Below are 12,741 nucleotides of genomic sequence, written 5' to 3'. Positions count from 1 at the left end.
CAGAGAGGCAGAACACCCATGATTGGCACACGTAGATATGGAAAGAAATTCATGACCTACCCCACGCGGCTCTCCAATAGAGTGTGTTTGTGGAATGTAAACCCGTTTGGAAGGTAACTGTGTCCAGTAGCCCAGACACGAACTGCCTCCTGAGCAAGTGCAGGGTCTCAGCGCTCTGTGGTCACAACCCACCCGGTTTGTATATCCTACAAATCAAATCCCTGGAGTTTTTTTCCCAATAGTCTGACTGGTTAAAAAGTCTCTTTCTCCCTCTTCACCTTTCAATGCTCACACTCCCGGAGCCCATGGGATGTTCTTGCCAAAACTGTGTTGCCTCATCTTCTACCTCCAGCTGCTGACCCAGCTCATCATTGGCAACTACTGCTCAGGTGCTGGTGCCAACTTGCCTTGGCATCTGTGACTCGGGCTCTAGAATGACTAATAGCATGTGAGGTATGGAAACTTCCCACCCAAGGCAGGCTGACTTGTCCTTCGGGCTTGGCATGCATGCCATTTTATCTGAGGCTTTCCCTGAACCCGAGCCTGGTTTAGCTTCAGGTATGATGGAGCCAAGTTCTGTCTTCCCTGCCTGAGCATATGCTCTGTTTCTCTCCAGCTGTTCTTGTAACTCTATGCCGCAGACCTGGCACAGTACCCAGCACATAGTAGGGACTCCATACATTCAACTCCAACGTTGAATGAGAGTAAATGAATGCAGTTATTCCCATGTAATATTCCCATATTGTAATATCCTGGACAATAAGCAAGATTAGGAGGCTTCTCTGACCCATCTTCCCCAGCGGACAGTTTCATCAGTTCACTTTTCTGCTTTGAAATGTTCAAAGGCCCCTAAGCCTTCAGAATCAAAGCTCTAACCTCCTCTATAAGTCACATAATACCTTCCCTGATCTGGCCCCCTTCTACTTCTCCAGCCTCATGTCTCAATACCTTCTGCTTCATGATTTTGCTCCAGCAACACCAGATTCCTTGTAACCCTTGCAGCAGACCAAACTGTTTCTCACCTTTGTGTTTTGGTTCATGCTTCCCTCTGTGATATTTTCCCCACTTGCCTTCACTTGGCTAACTCAGTTCAAGCACCTCCCTTCCTAGGAAGCTTCCCTGACGGCTCCATGCCCAACCACGTGCTCCTCCTCCAGGCTCCCAGAACATCCTGTGCTCATCTCAGTCTTTGCCAATTCCTACTGCATGGTAAGTGACCTGCTTATGCGACTGAGTCTCCACTACACTGTGAGCTCAGGGACCGTATTTAATTCACTTTCACATCCCTAGCACCTAGCACCCTGCCTGGCACTCAGCAGGCATTCAATGTCCACTGGATGAGAGGGAAGGAGAAAGGGAGGGATCCATGGCTCAGAAAGAAGCAGTTGCTCACTTCTGTTGCTCACAGATGACGGTAAGCTCCTGTCTCCAGGGACTCTCCAGATCCTCATTTGTCCATGCTAAGTGAGGAGCTGGGGAGGTCAGTTGGGGCCCATTGAGGTTGCCAGGTCTCATCTTGCCTATAGCCACCTGATGGGCCTAGGCTGTGTGACTAAAGCCACATGTGTTAGAGTTCTATTTGGGCAAATCCAGGAGAGGAACCCATATCAAATGGACACAAGACTCCACAAGGGCCCCCAGGATTTCCCAGCCAGTAGCCATCTGGCAGCCGGGGCTGGTCTTCTCCCGGCAACAGTGTTGAGAGAGACCCCTCTTCCCTGGCATGGTGCTGGACTTCCTGGAGCACCCGCTGGAGGCTGAGCTTTATGTGGGAGGCAGGCTTTCTTTTTTTTTTTTTTTGGGAGGCAGACTTTCATTAAGGCAGGAGTTGCAAAGCATTGCGATGAACACGATGCTATTTTTACAAATAAAATAATGTTTTAGAATATACACAGTAAAGAAAATGTAGAGAAATATACACCATGCTGGTGACAGTGCTTAGCATGGCCTTCATACTCTAAGTACCTATTTTTGCAATGTTTCCTTGTAAAGTTTTAAAACAGCCATGTATTAGTTTTACAATGAAACAGATATCTGATCAAAACCAACAAAGAAGCAATGGTAACCGGGAAGGAAATGCACTGCTGCTCGCCAACCCTGCTTCTGGCTGAGATGTTCAGGGACCAGTTTCCTCAGTGTGACATAACTGATCTAGGGTCCGTGGCCTGGGCGATGAGGATGAAGTGAGAGAGGCAAAGGGGGCCCTACTGGAAACAGTTCAACAAACAAAAACCAGGCACCATCATGGCCATCATCACTCTTGTCCCTTCATCCTCATCATCGTGCTCAATGGAATTCCAGGGTGGGTGTCTTTAGCTGCTCTTCTCCCTTAGATCCTGATTCCAAACAAGACATGATCAGCAAAGAACACCTTCCAACCATCTGTGACTGCTCCTCTAGCTCCCAGATGTCATCTCACATCTTACTGTTCCCATCTGTCAGTTCTGGGTGGACCCTGAATGAGGAGAATCCTCCCACCCTGCTCCTGCTCCCCTCTTCCCATGAGCCAAGAGTAGGGCTGAAACTCACCTGTCCATAGTTCCAGGGGCATGGGCGGATCCAGTTCTTGTTCCCTTGGTAAATGAAGCCGTAATCATTCATGACATATTCCTGCCTCTGGGGCTCACTGTCCAAGTAGACAGAATCCTCTAGGAATCAAAGTGGGAGGACACAAAGCAGAGAAGTCAGTTTGCCCTTCCCACCCCATTCCCATCCCCAGAAGGCAAAGTCCCATGGAAACTAAGCTCTGGGGGCACCTGGGTTTCTCAACTGGCTAAGCGTCTGCCTTTGGGTCAGGTCATGATCTCAGGGTCCTGGGATCGAGCCCTGCTCTGGGCTCTGAGCTCCAGGCTCTGGCTTCAGTGGGGAATCTGTTTATCCCTCTCCCTCTGCCCCTACCCACACTCGTGCTCTCTTTGTCTCTCAAATAAGTAAATAAAATCTTTAAAAAAAAAAAAAGAGCTCTGGGGAAGACATTGGATGACACCAACAGAGGCAGAAGGCGGCTGGTTCTTGGAGAGACCAACCTTCTATAATCCCTCAACACTAGCCACGGGTTCAATACAAACATGAGGTTGAACAGCAAAAATTTACCTTTGGTGGAATTTCTTGGTTTGCAAAGCACATTTACATCCTGACCCCGTTCAAGACTGAGGGAACAGGCTCAAAGCGATAACTTGTCCAAATCACATGTAAGTACAGAGTGAAATTTGAATACAAAGTCCATATGATACCATATTCCATGATCTTTCTGCTACACTCAACTAATCCCGATTGGAAAAGAGCAAACCAGAATTTCTGGGTCGACATTAACCTCCTCATTCCTTTTGTAGGAATTTAATCTAAAGACAGTATTTAGGAAGTGCACAGAGATTTGGATACTAAGCTGTTTATCTGAGTGCTGTTTATAACACTGAAAAGCTGGAAACAACCTAAACGCCTGGTTCTTGGGAGCTGGTTAAATAGCCATAATTCTGTACACTGTTAATATAAGATCACAAAATTGTATATATAGGCATTGAAATCTACACGTGATATATTAAGTTTAAATGGGTTACGTAATAATGTTACAGCATAAATTGATGTTTGTTAAAAACATATTTATGCAGAGGATTTTGAAGGCTATTCTAAAAGGTGTTAATAGTAATTTTTTTCCCTTTTTGCCTATTGGTATTCTCTAGATTTTCTGGAATGAACATGTATTACTTTCATGATATGAAAAATTATCTTTTTAAAATTGAGAATAAACAAAGGCCATGGGAGCAGGTGTCCCCTTTGCAGGTCCTGGAACAGTCTGAAAGTCCTGCCAAACACTTAGGTAAAAGTACTCTCCTTGCTTCCTCAGACTTAGCCTGCATGGACATCGGTGGAGGAGGACCCCTGGGAGAGATGTGTTTCATTGAGGTCTTGCACCAGTGTGGTGAGACCTGAGGGTTCACGGTTGAGACCACACACATCCCTCCTCGCAGCGGGGGCTAGCAGTGGCCAGAGCTCCAGGGTGGGGCTCCCCAGCCAATATCTTGGCCATGCTGATGGGGTAGCCACTGATCCTGACTTCAGCCCCTACTGCTCCCTACTCTCATACTGAGTCTCCCTGGGACCTGGATGGGGCACAGCTACAAAAAAGAAGTTCCCACAGATATCACTTTCCTCCTCACAGTCCAGGGGAGGCCTCAGTACAGTCTGAAACTCACAGTCTTGGAGGCCAGAAGGGGGGTGTGTAAGAGAGGGAGAGATAGAGAGAGACAGACAACTGTCCTCCTTGACCAGTGGCAGGGCCTTTTCACATGGCTAATGGGTGAGAGCTCTGGGCCACTCATTGACACTTGCTGTGGGTGGTGGGAGGTGGTTGGAGATGCTAGATCCCATTCAGGTTCTGGTACGACTCACCTGGCCCCCTCAGGATAAGGTTGGGGGAGCAGGTAGATAAGAGGGAGGAAGGGGAAGGGACATCCTCGAACTAGAAGTAAGACTGTTAAGTCTCTACTCTCAACTCTTCCTGTCTTTCTTCCCACTCTTTCCTCTTGGCTTGTCCTTCATTCTGCCCACAACATGTCTGTATGTCTGTATAACTATTCTGCCCCCAGGTAGATTTAGATGACAGGGATTGTGGGACAGGTAGTGCTGGGCTATTCCCTGTAGCTTTGTTTGTCTAAGACAAAAACTGGAAACAGCCAAAATACCCACAAATAGGAGACTAGTTAAAAACATTTGGTGCATCCAAACAGTGGAGTAATTGTAGCCATTAAAAAGAACATATTAATAGGAAAATACATTCAAAATTGAATTATTGAATGAAAAAAGCAAGTTAAGGCATGCTATGTACTATATAATCCCATTTGTGGTATGAATATATAATCACACATATACGCATATGTGTATAAATACATATTTATTTAAGCATAGAACATTTTTGTAAGGCTGCACAAGAAAATGTGAACAGGATTTTCCTCTGGAAGATGGAACTTGGAGATTGTGATAAGGTTTTACTTGTCACCTTATACTTTCCTCCCTGCCTCCCTCCCTTCCTTCCCTCCCTTCCTTCTTTTCTTCTTTTCTTCTTTCTTCTTTCTTTCCCTTTACTTCATTGCACATTCAATGCAATGCGCTTATTACTCTTATAATGAAAAAAAACTAAGTTAACTTAAAAATGTATGGTGGGGCGCCTGGGTGGCTCAGTTGGTTAAGTGTTGGCTTTCGACTTGGATCATGATCCCAGAGTCCTGGGATCAAGCCCCGCCTGGGACTCCCTGCTCAGTGGGGAGTCTGCTTCTCCCTTTACACACCCTCCTCGTCCTCTCTCTCTTGCTTGCTCTCTCTCTCTCCAAATAAACAAATAAAATCTTTTTTAAAAATGTGTGGTAAAGGTAGATGTTAATAGTGGTCAAATTTAATTATAATAGTTTTCTTTTTAAGTAAAGATGACTTGGCTCATGTTTTTAAAATTCTAAATAAGTAAATAAATAGCAACTTCTCCCTGCCCTGTTTGTTGGTGCTTGGGAGTAGATGCTGAGTGCATGCAGTTGGGAGGTTTCTGGTAGCCAGGGAACAGGGATCTAGAAATCCTTGAGCCTGGCTCTCTGTGGCATTGACAAAGGGGCAGAGACAAGAGACCCCCACAGGCACTCTGCCTTACCTGGGCACCAGGGATTGAAGAGCAGGATGAACTCCCCAAGCTGGTAGGCTGTGACAGATCCCTGGAAAGAGTCAATATGAACTTTCAAGAGATACCGACCCACAGCTGCCACAGGAGGGGCGCACAGGATCACCTCCAGGGAGCTGGCCCCGTTGGTCTCCAGTGAGGCAATCCATGGGCTGGGGCCATGACGACCTGTCAGGCTGAACAGGGCTCGAGTCCCGTTGGACAGGTCTGGTAGGGGTCCTGGGAGGGAAGCAGAACAGAGGCTCTCTGCAGTAACTTCTCAACCCTCCAGAATCTCCCTAAATACACCACACACACACACACACACACACACACACACACACACACACACCCCAAGGGTCCTCACCAGTCTCAGCCACGAAGATGATATTGTCCAGGCCTGGCTGGAAGCCCCGGTTCCTGAAGTACAGAGTGATGTTGAAGGCCTGGCCCCTGCGGACCAGGAGGCGGTCAGAGCTGATCTCGTCTGTGTGGTGCTGCACGTTGTTCCAGGCGCTCTGGAAGTCTGTGAGGGCCACCTCCAGCCCTGCAACAGGGAGCCAGGGGCATATGAAAGAGCAGGGTTGTGGAGCCTGGCCCAATCCTGCCCACCACTTATTAGCTGTACAAACTTGAGAAAGAAACTTAACCTCTCGGAGCCTTAGTTTCCAAGTCAGTAAAACAGATTCCATGATACCAGACTTACACAGTTGGTACGAGGATTAAATGAGGATCCATGCACGCCAGTGCCTCTTTTTTACTTCCTTCTTCCCTCCCTTCCTCGCTTCCAGGACCCTCTGTCCCCATCTTGCTTACACCCTCCTCCTGGAGATGCATGGTTTTCTGCCTCTGTCCAACCCCTTTTGTAGTCCTGGCTAAGTGTGATCACTCCCTTCAGCCTAGCATGTCTCCAGATTCACCCTAGCATCCAGTTTTTGGACTCAAGTTAACAGTTTCACTTGCCCCCGTACCAGCCTCCACATCTAGATCTGGTAGTTAGTACTATGCTCCCAGCAATTTGCTGACTCTCTGACCACCACTAATGCCATGTGCCTAATGCTCTGGGATCTGGGATGCTGAGGACAGTCAAAGAAAGGCCCATTCGCGGGGGCACCTGGGTTGCTCAGTCGGTTAAGCGTCCAACTCTTGATTTCAGCTCAGATCATGATCTCAGGGTTGTGAGATTGAGCCCCGAGTAGGGCTCCACACTCAGCGGGCAGTCTGCTTGGGTTTCCTCTTCTTTCCTTCTCCCTCTGCCCCTCCCCCTCCTCAAATAAAAATAAATCTTAAAAAAAAAAAAGAAGAAAAGAAAAAGGCCCACTCTCCACCTTCTGGAGCTTCTAATAAAATACAGATTGATCTCACTGTTCTCCAAGGTGTCTTCCCCAAAAGGGCTCCATTTCTGACTTCTCCATGTTTGACCATGGTCTTACAGTGGTCCCCAGACACCTGGGCTCACAAGCTTTAAAGCACAATTGGCTCACCTACCTCCTTCTTAGTCTTTATCCATTTATGTGTGGACAAGTCCCTCTACCCCATTAAAATATCTCTGGTGTCCACCTGTCCCTTTCCACATTTACACAATTCTGACCTCCTCACTTCATACCTAGTGACCATAACAGCCTCCACCAGGTCTCCTGCTTCCTACACCACCCCCTCCTAACACATCACCAGATTATCTTTCTTCAAGACAAATTGATCATGACATCGTTTTGCTTTAAAAGTTCTGAGATACCCCACAGCCCACCATACAAAAGGCACACTCCTTAACCTGACATTTATGACCCTCCACGCCTGGTCTTTACCTACACTTGCATTCTCACTTCTCACCATTCCCAGTGTGGGCCCTCTCCTCTAGCTAATCTGTCCTCAAGCAAATGGTAGCCTTGCCTGTCCATGTATTTTGATCCTGCTATAACCCCAACTTAGAATGCCCTCTCATTCCATCTGTCCCAACCAAATATCTGACCAAATTCCACCTATCCTCCAAGGTCTGTTGAAGACCCACCTCTTTCATGAAGCCTGCCCCAGTTGACCCACCCTTCTCCCCATCTCCCACTGACCTACAGTACTTAACTTCATCACTTACCAAGAAACTTAATTGCTTCGTTTAGTTAATATCATGCTCATTTGTTCATTTTTATCAACAAACTTTTACTGAGAGCCTACTAATTTCAGGATCAGCATGAGATGTTCAGATATTTTTGTAGTTACTTTTTTATTTGTCTGTCTTCCACCACGAGATGTAAGCCAATGAGGATAGAGGCCTAGCTGTTTTGTCTCAGCTGTATGTAGATTATAAGAAATATAAACCAAATATAAATATATTTGACAATATCCAACACCTCTCGTAATAAAAATACAACAAGTAAATTACCTCTAGGAAAATAAGTAAACTTGTCCAACCTGATAAAGAGTATCTATGAAAAATCCACAGCCAAAACTATACTTAATAGTGGAAGACTAGATACTTCCCCTAAGATTAAGAGCAAAACAAGGATGTCTCCTCTCTCCCCATCTATTCAACATTGTGCTGGATTTTCTAACCAATATACATTGGAAAGAAGTACAATTATCTTTATTAACATGACATGATCTTGAATATAGCAAACCTGACAAATCCACACACAAATTTGGAACTAGTAGACACATTCATTCACATTCATCAAAAATTAATTATATTTCTATACACTTGCAATGAATGAAGTTGCACCCCTACCTCACACCATATACAATATGAACTCAAAATCAATCAAAGACTTGAATGTAAGAGCTAAAACTATAAAATATTTAGAAGAAGACATAGGGGTAAATCTTCATGATCTTGAACTAGGAAATGGTTTTTTAGATATGACAATAGAAGCACAAGCAATAAAAGAAAAAACTATAAATTGGACTTCATCAAAATTAATAACTTCTTGTTTCAAGTACATCATCAATAAAGTGAGAAGACAACCCACAGAATGAGAGAAAATATTTGTAAATCATAAATCTGATAAGGGACTTGTATCAAGAATATATAAAGAGGGGCGCCTGGGTGGCTTAGTTGGCTAAGCGTCTGCCTTTGGCTCAGGTCATGATCCCAGGGCCCTGGGATGGAGGCCTACATCAGGCTCCCTGCTCAGCAGGGATCCTGCTTCTCCCTCTCCCTCTGCCCCTCTCCCCTGCTCATGCTCTCTCTTGCACATGCTCTCTTTCTCTCTTTTAAATAAATAAAATCTTAAAAAAGAATATATAAAGAATTTGTACGACCTAATGATAAAAAAAAAAAACAAATAAAAAATGGGCAATTGATCTGAATAGACATTTCTCCAAAAACATATGCAGAAGACCAGTAAGCAAATGAAAAAATGCTAAACATCATTAATCATTAGGGAATGCAAATTAAATACCACTTCATACCCACTGGGATGGCTCTAATAAGACAGACAGAAAATAACAAGTGTTGGTGAGGATGTGGAGAAATTGAAACCCTTATACATTGCTGGTGAGACTGTAAAATGGTGCAGTCACTTTGGAAAACAGTATGGCAGTTCCTCAAAATGTCAAAAAATAGAGTTACCATATGACCCAGCAATTCCACTCCTAGGTATGTACCCAAGAAATTGAAAACATACGTTCACACAAAATCTGTACATGAATGTTGATAGCAGCATTATTCATAGTAGCCAAAAGATGGAGACAACCCAATGACCATCAACTGATTACAGGATGAATGAATGTGGTATACCCATATAGATGAAAACATTGTGCTAAGTGAAAGGAGTCAGACATGAAAGGTCAGATATTATGATTCAGTTTGTATGAAATATGCAGAATAAGTAAACTCATAGAGACAGATGGTAGATTAGGGTTTGACAGGGCCTGGGAAGAGGTGGGAATGAGATGTGACTGCTAATGGGTATGGGGTTTCTTATAAAAGAAATATAAGCATAATGATCAGCACATTGTAGGTAATAAAAGATTGTTAGGGCACCTGGGTGGCTCAGTCAGTTAAGTGTCTGACTCAGTTTTGGCTCAGGTCATGATCTCAGAGTCATGAGATGGAGTCCTGCATTGGGCTCCACACTCAGCATGGAGTTTGCTTGAGATTCTTTCTCCCTCTCCTTCCCCCTCTGCCCTGCCCCTGCTCTCTCTAAATAAATAAATAAATAAAATCTTAAAAAAAAAGATATTTGTTAGTTTGAATAGAGTTCTCTATCTTTTACATAATCATTCTGCACTTATTTCAAATTCAACCAACACCTCATTGGAGGCCTGTCTACTATGTGCTGGGCACCATCCTAGACACTCTATCTCATTGAATCCTCACCACAATGTTGGAGGGATGAAATGCCATGTCATTCACACCTGGAGATGAGGAAACAAGGCTCAGGCAGATTACATGTCTCGTCTAAGCTTGAACCTATGGTTACTGGCCCAAGTCCTGTGTTCTTTCCATTACCCAACACTTGCTGCCCATTGCTGGTCTTCACTCATGTTCAGAAAGGGCATCTAGCCCACTGTCAGCTGGGAAAGCTCTTGGTTTTCCCCTATTAGTGGAAAAAGAAGTTCTCCCCTTTTGGAGACTAGATGACTGGACAGACATCACTAATTGGCTCCAATTCAGGTTGGGCATGTGACCCAGAACACTCAACAGCTATGGCAACATTTGCCTCACAGCAAGCACTGGGACCAAATCTCATCTTCGGATACATCATGGGGCAAGTTAATCTCTGCCTATAATGCTGGGATTATTCTTCACCCCAGATACCAGATGTTCAAATAGAAGGTACATTTACTATTGGGCATATTTGTTCTCCTTGATGTGAGGGGAGATGGGGGTGAAATGATCAGGGAAATAGAAAGGAAATTATAGTAATTTAATTATAATAATTCATCTCAGTATCTATCCTAGAGAGATGCTCCCACATGAGTACAGAGGCATACATAAGGATGTGTCCTGCAACATTGCTTATTTAACTGGAAAATGGGAAACAACCTAAATGCCCATCAAAATAGGACTGTATAGGGGCACCTGGGTGGCTCAGTCAGTTGAGCATCCTGCTCTTCGTTTTGGCTCAGGTCTTGATCTCAAGCTCATGCAATTGAGCCCTGTAGCCGGCTCCATACTCAGCTCAGAGTCTGCTTCCCCTCTCCCTCTGCCCCTCCCCCCTGCTATCTCTCTCTCATAAATAAATAAATCTTTTAAAAATTTGGACTGGTAAATAAATTACTTACACTCATACTATGGAATACTTTGCAAAGTAGAAAATTTTGAGGGAGATTTATAAGTACTAATTGACATGGGTAGAGCTCCAACACATACTGTTGAGTGGAAAAAAATCAAGTTGTAGAAAAATATGTACAATGTGATGATACCATGACATACCAAAAACAAGCTAGTCTTGTATTGATTATATATAGAGAGAGACAAAAGACTAGTAGCAGTGGTTTCTCTTAGATATGACCACAGTGGTTTTTCGAGATGAGGCTGGGGCTGGAGGTGACAGTCAGGGGACATGAATACATACCCCAACTATGTATTCATGTATTTCTTGTGTAGTTAAAAATTATAAAAATTTAGGGGCGCCTGGGTGGCTCAGTCATTAAGCATCTGTCTTTGACTCAGGTTATGATCCCAGGGTCCTGGGATCAAGTCCCACACTGGGCTCTCTGCTCAGTGGGGAGCCTGCTTCTCCCCCTCATTCTCCCTCTGTGCTCTCTCTCTCTCAAATAAATAAATCTTTAAAAAAAATGCATCAAATATTATTTAAAAATTATAAAAATTTAAACACAAAAAATAGTAAATGAAGGTGAGGCTGTTAAATTTGTAGAGCTTCGAGTTCATTCTTATAAATGGTTTCAACTAACCATTTACTCTTCATAGAGGCTTTCTAGAGAGGGAGCTGATATAGAGAGGAGAGTGGTAGTGGGAAGATTAGCTAAAATGAGGAACAGACCTTCTGAAGTGGGGGAAGAAGAGAAGATATGAAGATGCATAGAATGTTGGAGCTGAAAGACAACTTCAAGATTGTCTTGTCAACCGCCACCCCCCCCCACCCCCACCCCATGTTTCAGGCTGGGATCTGGAAACTGGAGAAGTGACTTGCTAAATGTCAAGGAGTCAGCAAGTGGCAGAGGACAGGATCCCTGACCCACTCATCCCTGGCTCTGCCCCGCACCACTGGGTTGTGGAAGCAGGCATGCTGGTACACAGCTGTTTGGCTATGTTTACCAACCAGCCTCCACCTTGTCTCCTGGGTCTCAGGCTACCAACAAATTCTGAGGTTCCTGGGTTTCTACTCTTTCTACCTCAGTTCTTGATTTACTCCTTTCTTCCCCTGAATCCTTTCTCCCCTTGACTTCCTACGGTCTCTCTGTCTTCCTTCTCCCTCAGCTCCAGCAGCCCCATGGGCCTCCCCTACCTTGCTCCATGGTGGCTGCCTCTGGTTCCTGGGCTGCTCCCCACAGAACAGCTGGGCGGTGTGGAGCTTCAGGAAACTGGTCCTGGAGTGTTTTTTTCCCCTTCCATCCTCAAGACTCCAGGAGACACCGAAGGCAGGTTGACTGCTGCATTGCCACCTGCTTACTGGGCAGATCACAACTGGTTTTCTCACTTGCCCTCAGGTTTTTCTTGGCAGTGTTGCTCGGCTGAGAGGAAGTGTGGAGGCCGATGAACTCTCAGGGCCTTGTGCCATGTGAGCTTTTGCTAGCTCTTGGGCAATGGGGCCTTCCATGGCAGGTGCTGTGCTGTAGTCGGGGAGCCAGGTGGGAGAGGTTAGCTGATGGGGCCTCTTGGGATGGAGGGGCCTGTGCCCCCTGCGAGAAAGAATACCAGGGTCCCAAGACTACAGCTCACAACTGCAAGAGCCTGGGAGAGTTCTCAAGCCTAGAACTCTGCTTGGCTTTTTTTCCTGAAAAGTCACTTTCTAGACATCAAAAGCAAATAGAACCCACTCTGAATCACCCTTGGTATGATTTTTTTTGGTACTCCTTTTTTGGCAGAGCTATTGTGTTGGGTGAAACCTGCCAGGGGAAGGCGAAACTCAAATAAAAGCAGTGGAGGGAGCAAACTTGGGAAGATTCATGGAGGAGTTTTGGAAGTAGGTAAGAGGGTG

General features: G+C 45.1%; 1 protein-coding gene across 1 annotated transcript in view; it reads right to left on the bottom strand.

The window, feature by feature from the left end:
* Nucleotides 1-12,184, bottom strand: part of TGM5 (transglutaminase 5) — a 29,548-nt gene extending 17,364 nt beyond the window's left edge. The window contains exons 1-4 of the mRNA XM_036120054.2: nucleotides 12,049-12,184; nucleotides 6,009-6,188; nucleotides 5,636-5,881; nucleotides 2,530-2,648 (exon numbers count right to left, since the gene is read on the bottom strand). Coding sequence (XP_035975947.1) covers nucleotides 2,530-2,648; nucleotides 5,636-5,881; nucleotides 6,009-6,188; nucleotides 12,049-12,058 — 555 coding nt within the window. The 5' untranslated portion in view covers nucleotides 12,059-12,184. The remainder of the gene's footprint in view (nucleotides 1-2,529; nucleotides 2,649-5,635; nucleotides 5,882-6,008; nucleotides 6,189-12,048) is intronic.
* Between the last annotated feature and the right edge of the window lie 557 nt (nucleotides 12,185-12,741).

This window comes from Halichoerus grypus, chromosome 8, assembly GCF_964656455.1.
Source record: "Halichoerus grypus chromosome 8, mHalGry1.hap1.1, whole genome shotgun sequence".
In the NCBI taxonomy this organism is placed as follows: Eukaryota; Metazoa; Chordata; class Mammalia; order Carnivora; family Phocidae; genus Halichoerus; species Halichoerus grypus.
This window is presented reverse-complemented; position numbering and strand designations above follow the sequence as displayed.